This window comes from Nelumbo nucifera, chromosome 8 (genome assembly GCF_055504915.1).
Source record: "Nelumbo nucifera cultivar China Antique chromosome 8, China Antique-T2T, whole genome shotgun sequence".
Taxonomy (NCBI): Eukaryota; Viridiplantae; Streptophyta; class Magnoliopsida; order Proteales; family Nelumbonaceae; genus Nelumbo; species Nelumbo nucifera.
In genome coordinates this window covers 34767075-34787408 of record NC_142656.1, presented here as the reverse complement: position 1 = coordinate 34787408, position 20334 = coordinate 34767075, and the positions used below count along the sequence as shown (strand labels likewise).

The 20334-nt window shown below is 40.1% G+C and overlaps 2 protein-coding genes across 7 annotated transcripts in view; one reads left to right on the top strand and one right to left on the bottom strand.

Annotated features, from left to right (window-relative positions):
• The window catches only part of LOC104603202 (uncharacterized), a 29541-nt gene extending 19892 nt beyond the window's left edge, over positions 1-9649 (bottom strand). Inside the window, exons 1-4 of one of the 6 annotated variants that reach the window (XR_016079828.1) lie at positions 8989-9642; positions 3186-3649; positions 2883-2971; positions 2304-2719 (exon numbers count right to left, since the gene is read on the bottom strand). Coding sequence is in view for 4 of the 6 variants with exons in the window: in XM_010267176.3 (XP_010265478.1) it covers positions 3186-3649; positions 8989-9309 (785 nt within the window). In the remaining 2 variants the exon portion in view is untranslated. Of the gene's footprint in view, positions 1-2303; positions 2720-2882; positions 2972-3185; positions 3650-8263; positions 8614-8988 lie in introns of all 6 variants that reach the window. The other 5 variants (XR_736176.3, XM_010267178.3, XM_088893960.1 and 2 more) reach the window with 5 other exon arrangements.
• Positions 9650-16512: 6863 nt separating this feature from the next.
• Positions 16513-20047, top strand: LOC104603201 (uncharacterized). The gene is made up of 3 exons (XM_010267175.3): positions 16513-18533; positions 18629-18703; positions 18789-20047. Exon 3 carries the CDS (start codon positions 19042-19044, stop codon positions 19699-19701), a length of 660 nt encoding a protein of 219 aa, XP_010265477.1. The 5' UTR covers positions 16513-18533; positions 18629-18703; positions 18789-19041; the 3' UTR covers positions 19702-20047.
• The last annotated feature ends 287 nt before the right edge of the window (positions 20048-20334 follow it).

Sequence of the window (20334 nt, the reverse complement as noted above, 5' to 3'; positions counted from 1 at the left end):
GCAGATAGTTCTTCACCAAGAACTAGTTATTCTTCAGCAAGAATCGAATGGGATAATGAACACAACTTCTAAAGATCGAATCTTGATCAAATCCAAGAACTGGAGATCGAACAGGGTAGGGCGGCAAGAGTAGGAGGAAAAAGAGCTGAAGGCAAGATCAGTCTAACTGAGTTGTCTTCTCTCTGTATTGAGTGTGTATTCAAGGTTCACCCTGCTCTCTTATTTATAGCCTTAAAGAGACAATTTCCTAATCTCATTAGGAGTTTCCTGATCCAAATGTTTTATTTGGATCTGGACTCTTTAAGTGATAAGGATAATCCCTTATCTTATCTGCAAATAAATATCAGCGTTCCTAATCAAATTAGGAGTTCCTTTGATCTAAATCTTTATTTGGATCTGGACTTTTTAAGTGGATAAGGATAATCCCTTATCTTATCTGCTAATCCAAATCCCAGATCCGCCCCTATTTAATTAATCTAATTAACCCAGTTCGAAATGGGCTTTTAGGCCCATTAAGCTTTCAGGCTCACTTCCAATTTAATGTTGGCTAGCTTGGCTCTCTTTGTATGGCGTGGGACCCTCTCATTGATCTACACATTAGCCACATGTGTTCAGCCTAACCTCTGTTACAAGGCCTGGCCGAATTCACTACTGAATACAGTGAACCCCTGAGTCCATCACTATGGGCTCTTAACGGGCCCAACATTTACACTAAATGGTCCTTGGGTCCAGCCATCTTATGAAGGCCTAAGGAATGTGGGCAGACGCAAGATTATCTCATTAGGCATAACCCTCAATGGTACTTAACCTCTCAGCACATAATGATCAAACACTACCCATCAAGAGAGGACCTCTCCCTCGGCTGCAAGGTGCAGTGATGCACTCTCTACTCACATGGATCCCAGGAATTAAAACCTTTTGCAAACATTTTAAAACCAAAATATATATATATATATGTATATCTCTATATAAATATATTTTGCAAAAACAAATTTCAACGGTTGAAATCGACTGCCGGCAGTTTAGGTTTCCATCAGAGAGAGTGCATCCCCGATCATTCACTTTGACCGATAAAGGGGCTGATCATGTCACTATGATCACCCACTCAGATGAATTCTCGGACTGTCCCAACATACCCAGGTTTTGACTCTCTCTAAGGATCTCACTGATTGGCATATCAAAGACAACCCAATCCGAAACCTAGTGCAGTATCATAGTCGAGTCTAGGGGTCAAGTGTAACATTCCAATTTTGCCCATCTATCTCCAAGGTCCAGGGCAATACTAGAATTTTGGTCCGGTTTAGGGTTTCAAGAAAACCCACACTACATGTACCTCAGGTCTCACCCTAATAGCTGAGACAAGGTACCACAACCAACTTGGTGGTACATCAGTGTCAGCCTTGGCAGGATAAATCTCCCCAGATCTATCCAACGGCTGTGAAGATTCTAAACTAACACAGAAACACACCATAATAACATGAATCAAATATGTGCTTTATTCATTTACAATAAATGTCATAATGTACATCATGTTGATTGGAGATAAGGGCATACACTGTCTAACACAAGCAAGTGTTAGTACAGTGGACCAACCTTCCAATTAAATATGCTACTTGGGAGGACTTGGCTAATCTATAGCAACAGTTTCCCTCCATCGACCTTTAAGACAAGGTCAATTTTGAGGGGGAGGGAGTTGATAGAACCTAGAGATCAATGGAGGAACAGGGCCTGGACACTTCAGCCTAAACCCGGGCCCAGGACCCAACTCAAGTGCTGATCCACAGAGATATTCCCTACCAACCACTTCTTAAATATGTATATTCTAGAAGGACAGGTCAGAATAGTTAGTTACTGGATTGTTATTCTTGATGGAAAATGGATGTAAGAGGCTATAAGTAGTCATCCGAACAAAGGAGGAATACAAGAGAAATTTCCCTCCAATTCTTCTCCTCTCTCTCTCTCTCTCACTTTCTCTGTAGGAGGGCAAGCTCCCACGAAGTAGCTCCAGTTCCTTGTCATGCTATTCGTTTCAACATAATATAAGGCTGAAATTATGATAATGACATCTGTATAGCTGCTTCCATATTAATAATTATGTAGTATAGTTCTGAACTGTTAACATCATATGAGACTATCATTAGAGACATGAAACATTAGACATCTAATTGAAATAACTTTCTGATTCAAGAGACTGAAACTGTACTATGAAAAGCATAAGCTATTGCATGTTTCACTGAAACAAAAATATATCTAGAAAAATAGCAATGTTTTCATTAAGATGGTCAGGTTTGTGCAGATGTTACCTCTCAATCCTGAAATCTTTAGGTGGATGTGGAGCTAGCCTAGTTGTCTTTGAAGAAGATGATGTCTCATCCATCATCCTTCGGCATATGCATGGTAGACTCTCTTGCCTGTAATCATCCTTCTACATATGAAAAGTTATGACTTCTACATGGACCATGGTAGAACCCATGGTCATAGAGACATTGGCATTGATATCAATAACCTCCATTAGGAGGCCAACTATCTGGTCTTCATTGATCCCCATTGCTTCAAGATTATGTATATATAGAGACATTGCCATTGATATCAATAATCTCCACTAGAAGGCCAACTATCCGGTATTCATTGATCCCCATTGCTTCAAGATTATGTACAGAGATCATATTGAAATGGTGTTTCACAGTACTTGAGTAGCTAAGGTGGTTGTTTCGCACACCTATTCATGCTTGCCGATGGTGTTAGACATGTCTATACTCTTACAAGTGGAATAAGGGTTTTACTTTATTATAAAAAGAGTAACATTCTATATCATGTTATTAAGGGCAATAATGTAATTCTCCACATTCTAATATATAATACAATGTGTGGGATAGACTTACCCTGATTTTGAATGCCCAAAGGCCCCAAACACTCTTCAATGTTGATCTCTTTTCTTCTAGGTTTTTCTTCATCTTGTTTTTACATCTTACTACTCATATCAAAGACTCAAAGTTAGACTAAGATAAGCACATGCATGCACACATTATAAAGTTGATCATTTAAATGTCTTGTTTTTAATCAATTCAATCAATATAAAACATTTTAGCTCAGATCATAAAGATATCAAAGTTCAGATCACGAAGAAAACAACAAATTAATAATTATAAAATTGCACTGTTAAAAAATGGCAGACATACACATACCCATCAGAAATGGAATCTTCTAACTGCACACTATTGGCATGCAAAGAACCTTTTCTATGGCCTGATGCACCAGAAAAGGGGTATCCTGTGTCATCTTCAGAAATGCCTGATCCCACTGGCATGCTGGAAGGCTCAACACTCTCGATCAAATCAAGACTTCCCTGGCCAATAAATTCCTGACCTTCTGTGCTTTCTATCTTGTTGACTAATAATTGTTCCTCTGATCTACTAGCAGCAGTCTCATTCTTTGCTGCAGAATATAATTTATCTAGGTCCACTTCATCCAAGTCCAAAAAGTCTTTAGCTTGCCTTGGTTCCTTTCCTGTAAGGCTACTTTCAATTTTCTGAAGTTCAGAAGGCCAATTAAGTTTAATATCTAACAAGTTGAACAAAAGCAACTCGTCTTTTGGTGCTTTCTGCCCTTTAGTTGAATTCTTATCTCCAGTAGCTAAATCAATGACCTCCTGAAAAATAACACCTGTTTTTCTCAATACTCAGAACTCTATGTTCTTAGGAAAAGTTATCTTCAAACAACTCTTTGTAATGTAACAGAAGACAAATATTATCCACGTTTTAAATACAAATTCTTGCAACCAATCCTAGTTACATGCATTTCTTTTGTGGGTAACATGATCAAGAAATTTTATTAATGAAAAAACAAAGAAGATGTAAGACATAAGAAGAAAACAGATGGGAGCACAACCTAATGGGCTGTGTTCTGTGGAGGCCCACCAGTCAAGATGTTATGTATGCATGAACCATAAAATGACTGGTTTAGGCACATGGGGCCATACAATGGCAACATGGAGTAATTTATGATCAGTGGAGTAATTATGGGGTTAGTAGGAGTCTTATTAGTAGAAGAATCAGTTATGAGTCTTATGTAAGTGGTTCAACAGTCAAGTTAGTTGCAAAGTATGAGGGTTGTAGTGATGAGAAGTTTAGTTGCAGGAGTCTCTGGTTGAGTAGGAGTCCTATCTTTTAAATACCATTGTACTATGGGAATCAGGGCAGAAGATTATCTTATCTAAAGAAACTGACACTTGTTTTTGGAGGATTTCATATCCCTCAAAGTAGATGAACAGAATGTTCCTCTTCTCTATTCTCTTCATCTTTCTTTTTAATGTTAATTTTCAATTACGTACTTATGTCAAATAGAAGTGTAACATGCTCCTTAATGTGGTAAAACAGAACCTTAATACAAGTAGCCCCCTAAAACCCCAACTCCAGACATAGGGGCTAGATCATTAGCAGATCCCCTAATCCAGAAGAATAAAATGTTCCCTCTACTAGATAGACATTTAACCTCCCTGACAAAAAGGCCAATAAATGCATAGGCCATAGCCCCCTCTCTCATCCAACCCACCACCTGGGAGTACACCCAGTTACATGCCTTTATAATTCATTATAGAAAGGTGTTAATACTTAATACAATGAAACAAGAGATAATTCTTAACTACAATTTTTTGTCAATCTAAACTTAAAATAAAAAAAATGTCAATTCAATTCAACCCAGCCTTAAACCCAACTAACCACAAATTGAAAAACAAAATGAATGTCTCCCAGATCTACTAATTATAGAAAGTAGGTAAATAGTTTGCTTAGAAAGCAAAGGGGGCATAAAGCATGCTAAGTTGAATGTTTTTGCAAGTTTAGCATGGAAGTTTCTGATAAAACCGCATTTTGGTCTAGCTTTTGCAAATTAAACATGGGCAAGTCACAAATAGAGCCTTCGGGCTGGTCATGTATTTATGGGGTATTTATGACAATTTGTAGGCTGAATGTATTGTTGTATCATACCTTGTACACAGTAGATTGTGGTTGTACACATGTATTTCTTTGGTAAGAAGACATAATGGTTCTCTCTCTCTCTCTCTCTCTCTCTCTCTCTCTCTCTCTTGTATCTTATGAATAACTGTAAAATTTATTAGATGAAAGAAGAATGAATATGTACAGTGAAAGCAGCCATCCCTGGTGAAAAGAACAGGTTTTCCCACCCTTGTCAATGTACATTCATTTAGTTGATGCTATTATATTACTGATTCCCCATCATGTCCCAAAATTGCTGACTCCTATCTACTCCATGTTTAGAGAACATATTAGCCAGTCCATTTGCTGACCTATAAGGCCATGCACTTGCACCACCCTTTCCCCCATTAATACTTTTATTTCCTTCATTATATTTATGTACGAGCAAGGGTTCAACTCTTGATTCTTCAGCCATCACACTACCACTTCAGAATCCCCTTATATTATCAGATTTCGGAAGTTGCAAGCTTTAGACACCCCAAGTCCTTGCACAACTACAGTTATCTCTGCCATGCTTAATACCTTGGAGTCCGTAAAGGCTCCTCCAATTCTAGATGGACCAGGATTAACTCTGCTATATCCATCAAAATTCACCTTCACCAAGTTATCCTGAGGTAGTTATCTATAGTAGAAAAAATACCAGCAATATGTTTTGTATTTAATCAAGAAAAGACAGCTAACAGAAGGAAGAAACCAGTGCAAAAAGAAGGGAAGAAGATGGATGAAGAAGGAGAAGGAGAAGAGTCAATCATAATCCTCTCTCAAGCCCCTAATTACTTTTATTAATCAAGATTAGAAACAAATGGGGGCAATTACAAGTATACTCTTAATAGGGCATCTGCCTATAATCATAAAGAAAAAGAGATTAACAAGCCCATAAGAGGAAAGTCCATAGATTCAAGAAAATAATATTTCTACACTCCCCGTCAATCTGAGCATAGATGTCAATCATGCCAGCTTGCTTACATATTTCTATAATTTAACTTTAGGAACTCCTTGGTAATTACATCAGCTAGCTGCTCTTCAGATGCAACTAAGGGTAGGCAAACTTCCCTAAATGCCACTCTTTTTCTGTTGAAGTGTCTCTCCACCTCAATATACTTTGTTTGATCATGTTGGATGGTATTATATGCTATGTTAATGGATGCCTGATTATCACAATACAACATCAATGGATTATTATTCAACACCCATCTCCTCCATCAGAGACCATAACCACAACAACTCAGATACTCCACGGGCTATGGCTCTATATTCCACTTCAGCTGATGATCTAGCAACCATTGACTATTTCTTGCTCCTCCAAGAAACCAAATTTCCAGCCCCATAGTAATACACAAAGGTAGGCAATCTTGTGGTTTCAATGGCTTGATCGCTCTCACCACCAAATCTCCTCGGTGAATTTCATTGAAGCCCTATGTGTAAGGTTTGGCCCTACAAGGTTTGAAGATTTCAATGAAGCCCTTTCCAAACTTCAGCAAACTGGGAACATGAGGGATATTATCAGATGGAATTTGAGAGACTCCCAATGAGGGTTTAGGGGCAGTCTGTAAAAGCTCTCCTCGGTTGCTTTATCGGCAGACTAAAGGAAGCAATTTGTGTAGAAGTTAAAGGCCTCTAACCAGCTACGATGCTTGTTGTTGGTCTTGCTCTCCTGCAAGAAGATCGACTTAGTCGTCTTAGGAGAATGCCTCGCCCCTATTTGAGCTTATCACATTTGGGTCACACCGGTTTGAATCAAATAAATCCATCTGAACCACCACTGATAAAGAATCCATCACGGACTGAAAACTCATGCCCACCAGTGAAATCTACTGCCATAGTTCCGGTTGCGATACTTATAATAAGGCTTTCATGGGTGGATATGTTAGATGTAGGCCCAAAGAGACCGTGGCCTCTATTACAACTGTGAAGATAAATTCGGTCCGGGTCACAGGTGTAAGACCCAGAAAACGTTCCTACTACAAACAGAGGAAGCAGATGATGAGAATCCAGAGTTCCAGACCACCTACTTGAAGCTATGGAAAGAAAAACGGAAGGGCAGGAAACACCAGAAATTTCTCTTCACACATTAACGGGGCTGTTTCCCCAAACCATGAGGGTTGTGGCCTCTTTAATGGGTCACTCTATTTCTATTTTAATAGATAGCGGAAGTACACTAGACTTCATCACCCAGAGGCTCTCCAAACGACTGGACTTTGGTCATCTGGCCATTCATAGCAAGCCCACAGATAATAACAGTCCAAAAAGCCCTGTCCTATTCTCATGAAAATTTTTATGGGTTTCTCTATGTACCCAATTTGAAATACATATGTCTATAAGAGCAGTACCAACAATGACATCTACTCTAATCACATTTTGACCAATGCACCTATCAATCCATTTCCCTTCCTCAAGACCTCCCAACTGAGCACAGCCTGTAAGAAATGCAACAAGAATGAACTTACTCAGCTCTACCCTTTTCATTTTTATCTCCTGAAACAAAGACAAGGATTCATCAAATTGGTTATACTGCCTATAGCCATTAATCATAGTTGTTCAGAGAATAACATCCTTTGCTAGAGTCACATCCAACGATTCTCTAGCCCCATCCAGCTGACCACTTTTCACATACCCAGATACCATGCTTGTCCATACATTTTATCTGACATTTCATCAAAGATTTGATGATCCAGGCTTAAACGCCCACACATCTTGAATCCATATCTAGCAAGGCATTACCCAAAACAATGGTGAATTCAAGCTCCTTGCAATATACTGATGAATTTCCTTAACCAGTTCCAAGTTTCCCAAGGCAACACAAGCTGAAAGAGTGCTGACAATTGTCACTTCATCAGGCCTCACAAAACTCTGCTGGTTCGTCTGCTGGAAAACAGACTGCACAAATCTTCCACTCTTAACTTATGCAGAAATCAAAACATTCCAAGGAATTGCATCTCTCTGTCACATTTCCTCGGATAACCATCGCAAAGTCTCCACATTACTCATTTCTGCGTACGTGCCCCCATAAGTGAATTCCCCACAGAAAATTTAAATTCAAACCCAGTTTTTACAATAAATCCATGGATGTTTCGCCCTTCTGAAACTGCCCACAAACACCCAATTGCCTTGAGAGCAAAGGGGCAAGTAAAATTATCAGAGGATAAATTCTCTTCCCTCAACCAGTTGAAGAGCAAAAGAGCTTTTCTAAAGCCGCCCTTCTTTGCAAATGACTTGATCGTTAAATTGAAGATAAAAAGACATGGCTCTTGAATGTAAAAGATTCTCACCGCATACTGTAAATTTCCAGAATTTGGGTTTGTATAGAATACCATGAGCTTGTTCAACGCATCCCTGTTTTGAAGAAGACCAACTCTGAAGATCTGGGATTGACTTTGTTTCAGGATTTCAGCTCTTTCATTGACTTGCAGTTGTGGAGACACAGCAGACATTCTTTCTTCGTCAATCTTCCAGCCTTTAGGGTAGAGATTGAGAAGAAGTTGCATGCTTTTGAGATAAAACGGAGGGAAAACAAAGGGTTTATTTGGTTGCATTGCCATTTCTCCAAATGCAATGGTGCGCCGTTTCCTCAGAAAACGGCATTGTTGATTGGTTCCATTATTGCCACCTGAGCCATTTTCTCAAAAAAAAACAGCAAATGATTGCTTGTTTGTTAGTGTTTTTCAATAGTGTTTTTTGCAAAGCAAATCATGATAAAGTGTAAACCAATACAAACTACACAATACACGGTACACCCCCATAAAATAGATGCCATCAAACGGTTCATATGCTCAATATGCATTATACTGTCCAAAATGCAGAAAATTGCAAAATAATGCTTAAAATTGCAGAAAAATGAACACAAAAAGGTAAATCATTGGACAACAAACAATCGAAGAGAGATAAATTTGGTAAAATCACTCACAAATCCATAGATAGATAATGATTATTAATTAGAAATTCCTTCCAAGCAATTAACTGCTACTGAAGTGAACAAACGATAAAAAACACTCACAGATCCATCCAAGTCCAGTGATTCGAGTAACCACCGACAAGTGAAGGTATCTTTGAAGGAGATGGGCTCAGGGAGTACGTCTCTTCTCTGTTGAGCACCACAGAAGATACAAACCATTGATTGAATATCTCTAAGAAGTCTTCCACGGCATTCCTTGCATCGAACATTAGGAGGTGCGGGATCCAACTCAGCCATCAGTTCTTCGATGGAAGGCAATTCGGGAGGCGATGGATCGTCGGGATCGTAAGAACAGAGGCCAGCCTCTTTACGGAGTGCAATTTGCAATTCGCGCATCAGAGAAGTTGGAACTTCGAACGCCATTAACGAAGCTAGAGTCGACCTTTCTTTTACATTTATACGATTATATCAAAATGGATTTTATTTTAGTTCATGAAGCATTTAAAAGGGGTAAAAAACGATTTTGGTCATCTCCGTTGGTTCCAATTCTCGATTTCTTCCTCCCTCTTTCTCGTCGGATTCAGATAGCACCAGCACCAGGCAAATCTCATATTAATTCGGTTTTCCTTCCTTTGATTAAAAGAAGAGCCCAACGAAGCGTGGCCCTTCCCCGTATGTAGGAGAGGACTCGTCACTAGAAAACACTACATTGTTTGTCAGTTGGGCCAGTTGGCACCATGCGTTGCACAGGCGATGCCTTTCTTACATGTCACGGTGTGTCATGAATCCTGATATAAGTCTAACGGTCCATTTCTTCTATTTTTTGTGTATGGGACTCAAAAAGTTTTATAGGGGTATTTTTGTCTTTTTAATTTTTTATGATTTCATGTTTTAACACATGTGTAATTTATCTCAAATTCTTTTAAATAATTTTTTAATTTAGATTTAAATTTTGAACATCCTTTCATCACTAAACAACTTTTCAATTCAAAGTGTCTTTTCATTTAAAATTATTAGTAGGCAAAACTCAGTTTTTGAAAGATTTTAACCACATGTAATGTCACATATAAATTGATCTAGGACTCCGCTACAATTAGGTAGAGATTATATCAATGAGACACCATTAGTTGGTTAAGACCTTTTGAATTAAAACAATCAAACAACACTTTGCATACAAATTTGTGTCAGGGATGTTTCAATATATATCAATTTGATGGTTTCCCGATTTAAATGTCTAGGTTGTAAATGTAATGATCAAAAAGCTGAAAAGTTCCTCTCGTTTATCTCTCATTATAACTAATTGTGTATCTCATCCAACAGCCATTCTAGCGATTTGGTTCTTGGTTGGGATAAGGCTATTAGGAATGGCAATGGGGTGGGTTCGAGGCAAGAACCATACTTCAAATATGAACTCCCCATAACCGTCTATAAGATAGAATCGAAATTAGCCCAAAATAAAAGAAAAGTAATCTCAAATGCTAACAAAATGGATGTCTAACCGTCTAATGGCATGGGTTCTGATTAGAATCATTTTCCTTATCGGAAAGTGGAAGGAAAATGGATGTCTAACAAAAACCCCAATTCTTGATTTAAAAGTAATCTCAAAATGAAAGAAAAGAAAAACTAAATGGTTTAAAGAAGAAAATAACTTACCTATATTGATTGCAACCGAAACCCCAATTTAAATCAGCCTCTTTGAGTCTCCAAATGCTTAATTGCTTCTTTTCTTCTAATAGAAAAGAAAATTTGAAAAAAAAAATGCTCTTAGGTTTCAAAGAAAAGGCCACCTAATTTTTTTTTTCTAAAAGGTCCCTCTAAGGTGGGAAAAATATAAGAATATGAGAGCATCTATCATCATCATTGCGTGTACGACCAATAAGGGAAAAAGAGAAATATTTGGGAATGCCTCTTTTAATGGGATGGTCTAGATGTGCACAATGGAAAATTCTACCAAATAACTTTAGTAGAAACATTTGATGGGCATATTCCCCCACTGCAACTTGTATAAGCTGATGAATTGGAAGACAATATGGTTTTCCATATTACTTTTTCTTTTTTTTTTCAAAATTCCAAAATACCCTTCAATTGAAAAAGAACTAAATACCTCCTTTTTGGTTGTTTGGTGAGGTATTTCCAAAAATACCCTTCAAAATTCCAAAATACCCTCAATGTTTGGGCTTTTTTGAGTATGTATTTGGTTCTATTGACATTTATGGATGGGCGTTCTAAAGATAAAACTTTATCAAAAAAATGCCACTTTAAACGTTTATAAGTTTTGGCTGTTTTGTGACGTATTTCCAAAAACAATCCATAAAGGCATCTGCCACCTAAGCAACAACAAACATTCTTTCCTTTTTGGTTGTTTGGTGAGGCATTTCAATAAGCAACACTGTACACTATCCGGTGTGACTAGGGGTGCAACTTGGGAGGGCCCAGCCCAAGCCCGAACCGGATCAATCCGGAATTTTACATGGGCTAGGCTTGGATTTTTGGTCCTCGGGCTGGGCTCGGGTCCAAGAAATCAGGTTTTTTTATTTTTCGGGTCGGGCTCGGGCCTAGCCCTTAGGTAGCCTGAACCAGGCCCGAGCCCGGCTTAATTATATATATTTATACATATATGTGTATATATGTAAATATTGCATATATATTTACATATAAATACATACATATTTGTATATATAATATTTGTATAGATATTTTGCATATATATTTGCATACATATATAAATATATGAATATATATTTGCATAAATACATTTATATATGTGTAATTTTAGAGTGGGTTCATTGACCAACCTAAGCCTGGACTGAGCCCGTACCCAACCCGAGTGCATCAAATTACAAGGCGAACTGGGCTCGGATTGGGAAAATCAAGCTTGACCTCACGCTTGGGCCTTAAATCCAAATTTTAAGGTTGGGCCTGGATTGACCATAAACCCAGCTCAACCCGCCCGACTTGCACCCGTAAGTGTGTGCCATCAAATTGATCTAATAATCGAAATTATTCATACATGTATATAATGGTCGAAATTGAGATCTAACAGTGAATCTTTTATGAATAGGGAGGGAGTCTTCTCTACGAGCAGGTGATGGATGACATTTTTCTCGTAAATGGATTTCAATGGAAGTAGGGCTTCTCCTCTTCCTCTTTCGACCTATTTTTTAAGTTCTAATGATCTACGATGCACCGGATTAGTTCTATCCCCCACCACATCAACTGCCACGAGAGGCTTCCCCCAATAGCTCAATGCACAGAAATCAAAGTATTACTGTGTTTTTGTGTTTTAGTGTTTCTTTTTCATAAACTAATGAACCAAACAGGGTTCAACTTTGAATAAACGTCCATGCCCAGCTGCACAAACGCGGTGGCGTTTTTAGGAATGAAAGCCAAAACACTATTTTCTTTCTCCTCTCTCTCTCTCTCTCTCATTTTCTTTTTAGATCATCATTAAAGCTAGTCTACTTCTCTATTCAAAGTTAGTTTTTCTAATTTCTCTTCAGCTGACTCAATAGATGGGTTGAGTCTCATTTTAAATCATTGAAAATTTGGTTGAGTCTAGTTTTTGCCTTAGTTGTAAAACCAGGCTTATCAACGTTGTTGCTACCAAACATATATTAAATCCATAATATACAATTTATGGTATCTTATTTTCAAGATTTTCTCCCCCCAATGGCCAGTTATAAATACCACAATAGCATTTCAAATTATTATACAAATATTACTTCTGAAAAATTGAGGGCTCCCTCAGTTTTCTATGCATTTCATATTTGTTTTTACCATATATTTCTTATTTGATGTAATTTCTATGTAGACCACATAAATGAACAAATTTATAAAATACATCCATTTTCATAACTAACCACCTGAATTAGATACTATTCCAAGTATTACTCTTAGATTCATTGACCGGTATGTTCATTAGCTCCTTGATTTGAACATCAATATTGAATTCTATAACTTCATGTATTTTTACTTTGTGAATTTTCTCTATATCAGTAATTTTGCTTATAGTGTCATTGATCAGTCTTGGAAAGTTAAGTGGTAAATTTATAGCCAACTTTCTTGTTACCCACTATGAGGTAACAAAAGGGTAAGCTCCAACTTATCTTTTAAGGGGAAATACAAAACAAGTGCTTACTACTAAGTAAATTTTCACTATAAAGTAATAGATAGATAGTAAATATGGATTTCAAATTATGAGAAATTATCACAATAAATAAATAAAAATATTCTAAAATATGGTTCAGGACTTTGAGTAAGCAACTTGTTAAAGTTTCTACTTCTACTAGATATTAGAATAACTTCAATATTACCTTTAAATTTCTCTACCTTTTCACCATGTCTATTAACCAAAGAAAAAGAAATCAACATTTCCATATCAATGGAAACATGTAGAAAATTTTAAGGCCAAGTAGTTTTCATTTTTCTTAGGGTAAATTTTAGTTAAGATGGAGGTTAAATCACCTAACTTCCCTACTGGAGGACAGCTCGGAAGAGTGGTGCTGAGGTCAACAAACTGATCTACAAGAAGCAAGATATTAGAGTACCCAGGAGTTTGGACTCGAACTAAGCACTCCGATGCTTAAGTTAGCTAAGCTTAGTGAGCAAGAACGCGAAAGGGAGATTTAGACAACTAGAATGCACTAAATCACACATACCTTGTAAAGGTGTGGAGGTGCCTTTTTATAGGCTTTGGGGTCCAAGAGTCGTGTCCAAGATATCTGAGAACAATAGGCCTTATCGGCCTGTTGTTATCTTTAGGGCATGTTCTACCAATGCTGGTGATAATCCTCATCTAGACCCTCCAAAGCATGCACTGCCAAGTGGACAATGTGTCACTATTTGTTTTGGAACCGATAGGCGTGCTAATCAAATAAGGATAGCCTGCCACGTAGGTTGGTACCCTGGAAGTCGGCTAGTTACTCACGTCATTGGTTGCCCAGGTCGGGGAGTGCAAGCCGGAATCCGAATTCATTGTCTTGTTCTCCCAAGGTGATGTGCTCTGTTCTAATACGTAGCGACCTATCGGGCTTCCATTAGTTGAGATGTAGGTCCAGCTTGTTAGCTTGGGCTGATTTGGCCAAGTGTGACTTGCCTCCACATGGTGCCAAGGTGTCATTAAATGGTTCGGACTTGCCATGGGGCACTATGTGATTAGATGTCTAGATCACCTCTCATCAATTGCCCCTCAATCCCAAAGCTTAAGATGCCAAGCTCAGTGGAGGGAATACCTTGGTTCGAGGTGATCATGGCTTAACACCTAATGTAGGTTCTTTGTCGGGTCATGGTTCAAGATCAAACTTATTTGCCTAGCTTGGGTCGTCTAATAGGTCGCGTACTAGGCACATGCAGGTGTTACATGGGAATTAGGCTCCACAAACGTAAAAAAATGTGCTAAACTCATTTTTGGGCCTCGAAAGATGAACCATCATGCCCTTCTAATCCGTTGGATTGACTTGATCTCGACTATTGATTGACCGGGTTCCCCATTTATAAATAGGGGTCCTTGGGATCCCATTTGCACCTGTTTTTGGAGCTTTGAGTGAGGTCATAGAGAATTCTGGTTAGAGAGCTCGACATGGTTGATTAAGGTTGGCAAGGTCGGCCGATTCTCTTAGTCTTTGGTGAGTCCTCTCATTTTTTTCTTTTTTCCTTTCTGTCTTTAAGTTATATCTGTTAGCGAGTTTGAAGGAGAGGGGTAGAGGGTTGTGCATGCTAAGAAGGGGTCCTCGGTGCAAGAACGGCGAGGCTCCCACAAAGGGGCTTCGACCTCTCGTAAACAGTGCACGACCAGGAGGAGGTCTGTTTCTTTAAGTAAACACTAGAGGTCGGGCTCAAATTTCCTCTTTATTCCCTCATTATCGAGGTGTAGGGGTACTATATTATCTCGATTGCTCAACTTCACCCAAACTCTGCTAAGACCCTTGTGTAAGTGAGGTGTTTAGGCTACATATGAGGGTCTCCTTGAAAGACAAAGGAAGACCGAATGCAAGAGGTAGCTAAAGGCTAGGGAATATGTGAGTGATAAGATGATGATTTCGTTATGAGATAGACCCTTATTTATAGGGAGAGATCCCGAGGTCCCGAAAAGAAGGAGCCAAAAGCGTTTGATTCCCACTAGGAAAGGGAATATTGGATTCGTTGTCAGTTGTTAGAGAGCACTTCTAGGGTTTCACCATGTGTCTTATGAGATCTCCCAATGACACGTTTCTTTCGTCCAAGGATTTTCATAATCCGCATGCTCTACTTCCTTTAGTGGCCCATTTAACCGACGTGGCATGAGTGACATCATTGTTTAGTGGGCGTGCCTATACTAGGCCCATGAGGCATCCTGTCACGCATGTATTTAAAGGCGCACATATAACTAATATTTATTCCTGGTTTATAGTGATTCTATGTTTATCACGTCTCTACAATGGCTTTGAACTCATTGCAGCTCTGCGCATGTCCAAAATCCATTGCAAATATGTGTGTGTTTAAATCTCATCGCAAGTTTACACTATCCAAAGTTTATCGCGGCTCATTTCGAGTGCAAGTCTATTGCAGTCATGCGATGAGTTATAAACTCATTGCAAACATTTGATGAGTTATGAGCTCATCGCAAGCGTTCATGTGGTATTAATTCAATATCCTCTGTATTCTGATGGTCTGAGCGACCACTATGTACCTACATTAGTCCCTTTGCTTATCGGTAAGTGGAACCTTACTGATAAGCATTTTGTCCTTGGATTTGTCTTGAGGTTTGGTTATAGAGCAATGTAAGGAGGGATTAGTGTGCGTTAAGTCTGGTGATCGTCCCTGTCTTGCCTGGATCATCTGCAATCAAGGGAAAATTCACATGAATTTATTGTCAGTCCCCTTGCTTATTGACAAGCTGCAAACCAGTCAATAAGCAGTCATGCATTCGGCTTAGTGGTATCTTCAAGTGGAAATCATGATTTTCGTTTTGGGTTGGTTTTCCATTTATTCTATAATTCAGCCCCCTATCTTTTGACAATATGCTTTCTGTCAATAGGCAATTTTATGCTCAATTTGTTAGTGAAGTTCTCAGCCCCCTCTACCTAATGGCAGGAAGTAAATTGTTGAAAGACAAGTGATAAACGTTAAAGTATAGGCGTTCAGCCCCCCTCTGTTTGCCTAAGTAATGCCTATCGCGAATACATAGTATGAGTTAGTAATGTTTTGCTTGGTGGCTTTTCACATTCTGTTACTGTTGGAGGGACGGGAAAGCTGTTATTCGTTGATGATATGGCAGTCATATTAAGACTTTTCATAACCATCGTCTACTCATAAATGCATTGTGTTCACGCGTATGGCTCGGATAGGGGATGTAACATTTAAAGTGGTAGTTCCCAACATGGTTTCACTTTTAAATTAATGCATCAGTTTCTCCCTACTAGGGGTATGATCGTAATTTGATATACTTTATTTTTCCATTAAGCTTCGACTAAGAGATTGTAATCATATTGATTTGCCTTTCTCAGTGTCGTTTAGCGTTCTGGACACGTGTAACAGTTATTCTCAGTCGGTTTGCTCTCTCTCTCTCTATTTCCGTCCTTGCCATTCTAGCAACTATTCCCAATCCTTTCCCTTCATTTCTCCCAGTCATTTTCTTGAGTTTGTCAGTGTCATGGATACAATAGAAATGTTGTCTGAACGTGAAGCGGCCAGGGTGGCCGATGGCGGTAAGGGGTTCTGACCTCCTATGCCAGTGTCAAGGGGGGAGGAAGGGGCTTTTGATGCCATTGATGGGAATGAGTTGGTCTGTATATATGGGCACATCGGTCACTCTGTATCATATAATTGTCAAGAACCAAGGACCGATAATTCAAATCCTTGGTTAGTTATTCGAGTTGGGCGTGCTACATCCTAGAGAATTTGATGTATTTCCATCTGCTATGGGACGCTAGACTCCAATGTTTTGTAGATTGTTTCATGGATCTTCCTGGCAAGGAAGGGATGCGTTATGTGAAACCCCTTTTAGAACATTAGTGTTGCCACACTCATACGTTCGTGGGGGGATGGGGGGGGGCGTTCAGTGAATTCGGCATAATTGTAGAAGATGTGGTTGCCTTATTTGCATTACCTATCAGTGGGTCAGTGTCTGCCCATCATTTGTAGTTCCTTGAGTCTCTCCCCACTAATTTGTTAGAGCTCTGTGAGATTACTTCGTTCAAGGCCCATGTGGATCAATCAACCTCCTAGGTTAAAATGTCGCTTGAGGCATGGGTAGTGTATTGGTTCGAGAGCCATGGTAGGGGGGATGTGATGGTATAGTGGGCAGATGACCAAAGCCTTTTTGCCGCCTTCATTTTGTACATCGCATCCTGTTTCCTCTTCCCAGGGCTTCCTAATTACAGTCTGCGCACAGTGTTGGTTTCGCTTGTTGTGCTTGCTGCTAGCGACCATCAACTCCCGTTGACATCCATGTTTTTGGAATATTTAAATGAGCAGATGGATGACACAGACCAACAAATGATGGACCCGAGTTGTAAGAGATGGATCAGTTACATGTTTGCTCCCTTTTTTCCATGTATATGTGCGAGAGTCTTGACCTCAGCATTACGCCCCACTACCTCTCTCCTATGAGAGCTACCATAGCGACCTTGAATGGGGATGAAACAGAGGAGAATTCATTAGCAGTTTGTCGGGGGAAGCATTGGCTTCACGCCAGTAGGCATAAACAGTTTGGAGTGAATGAGATCGAACTCAAGCTGGCGTCTATTGAAGGTTTTTTGTGGAGGCCCTATACTCAAGCTGTCAAGCATTCCATGTTGTTTTGTATTGGCGCCTTTGTTCCTAAGGATGGTGACCAGCAATGTCTTGTGGAGGTGACACATCTCGTTATGGGCATGGCACACCTCATTCTTTGGCTCGGAGTCATCACATAGTTGGACCGTGCAGGTGAACCCCAAGTTGTAGCCTATTGGCCCGATAGGGTCCTCCGCCAATTCGGTTATGATGACATATGCACTTAGTTTCTTCGGATTGCAGGGGAGGATGTATTCTGGACCCGACAGTATGATTTGGCATTCCTGGGAAGTTCATGGTTCCCTGTTGCAGGGTACAGGAGGATTCAAGCTTGTAAGTCCCTCCACTTCACCGACATGTCCGCATTGTTCAGGGGCCTCCAAATGTTCAAACGGGAGAGCCCCCTCCTACGTTATGTTATGGACTCTCTATGGGTCATGCAGCTGAGTAGGAGCAGGCACCAGCTGATCTCCCACCAAGCCCTCCAATTCTATAAGAGCAGGAGTTCCTGGGTGCTATGTTTAAGGGCAAGCGCCTTGCGCTAGAAAAAAGGTGAAGGTAGTTGCCCTCCCGCTGCTAAGAGGGCCAGATCAGCGAGGGTGCCCCGTGCCTTTGTTTCACCCGCGCAAGTGATGTGGTGTGCCTTTGAGCCAGACGTTGCATCATCTCGAGCTAGGGAGAATCGAGATGTGGGCTCACCGCGAGCAAACCCTGAAGTGGGCAGGAAGGAGGTTCCAGCCCCGACAACTAAAGTAAGGGATGTGACAAACATGGAATCAACACAGTCAACAGTGCTGGTTCCACCAGCTAGAGTTGTTTCTATTCGTGTCTCAAGCAGACGTGTGAAGAAAATGGCTCCACATCTACGCAGGAGGGAGCTCGAGAAGGTGGATTTGGTAAGGATTTATATTGCTGATGTATTTGTTTTGTTATCATTGGGATTACATTGGCATTGTTTTTACTAATTTGTTTACAATCCTTTGTTTTGAAGCAAGTGGAGGTTGAATATATTCAGCCTAATGCGGAGACCCCATAAATCCTCCCTAAAGGTGTTGTGGGTGAAAAGGTAGAGATAACTTGGATAGTTGTATGATTTTCTTATTGCGATTATCTCTATTGTACTAATCGTTTCTAATTCATCTCATTGTAAGGGCTTTTCAATGTGGATCCTTCCACCGTACCAGTTTCACCAATTATCAGGCGGCTGGTGTGCAAGCTGTAGTCATCACAGCCCCCCACTCAAGGTCAAAAAGTGACTGAAGATCCCCACCCACCACCCCAAACCAATGATCCTGTGGGTGCTAGTGTGAATGAGGATTTCATTGCCGATGACATTACCCCAACCCTCGCTACGTGAGGAGAGGAAGCCCTACAGGTTTGCAAAGGGAGGCCCCTAGTGAGCCAATGGGTCAAACTGAGGTTGTCCAAGAAGGCCTGCTGGCCGTCGAGACTCCTAAAGGGCCGGTCTCTAGGTTAGGGTGGCCTGATGCTGAAGGTCAAGAACCAATTGCAATTGAAGTGTTGTCTGAACCAGCATGCAAGACAATGGCAGAAGACATGTGTCATGAGGAAGAGGCTGCATCTACTAGTCCTGTTATGCCTGGTGTTCTTGGAGGTGTAGTAGCTATGGGTTTGGAGGCTCATCCCGAGAGTGAAGCTATGGGTTTTGAGGTGGTGTCACCACTCGAGGCTATGTCATATGACAAGGAACTTGTGCTAATACGACAAGAGCTTAAGGAGTACTGTGAAAAGAATGATATCACTCCCCTGAGCTACACAATCATGGACCCTGTCTCTATCCAAGGTCCTCACAAAAACAACAAGCATTGCGTATCAAGCTCTATAGCGAAGGCTGCTTCAATCATTATTCAGAAGGGTTGGTTGTCGTTCGTTGACATTCCTCCGGTGGTCATAGGGACGTCTTTGAACACAATCACAGCGATGATGAATTGTATCATGGACCAATCTACTGATGATCTTTCATGGTTTGGGTTTTCCCAATGGCTGAGGACTTGGGAGTCCTTTGCTACTCTCGGCTTTCAAATTGACTGGATTGAAGAGTGAGTGACTTTGTTGGCCCACACATTTTGGAAGGCTTGTCTCAAGGGGTCACAGTGTCTCTCTGGTCAATCTCTAAAGGATGTATGCCTTCGCCTCAAGGTGGTTGAAGCAAATATGTCGAAGGCAACTAAGAAGCTAAATGCCCTTCTTGACGAGTGCGGTCGTTAGCAAAAGATGGGGTCGCAATACGAGGTGGAACAGAAGGAATTGCTAGATTTTGAGGTACGAAAGCAGGGTCTAGTAGAGATAGAAAATATGAGGAAAGGGTGGTATTCCATGTGAATTGTAAGTGTACCTAATACCTTGTAAAACACTCAAATTTTGTAATGAAAGGCCATAGTTTATCTCAGATTGTTTATTGATCATGTTGCTTTATAATTTGAACAACATAGGAGTGTTGGTGGGTCTGTCCTATTGTGCGCATTGCTAATACGCCTTGGTGGGCTGAACATGGTGCCAGTAGGCTATTCAGGCCCTGTGTGCTTAGTTGCGAGTTGCAGAGTTTTTACTTTGGCGTCATTGCGCACAAAGTCCCTTATCATGGTCGAGACTGGAGCACAATTGCTGTGCTCAAATGTCTATGTATTAAAATGGACTATGTGTGAGAAAGGTTAAATCTTATCGCATCTACGAAGG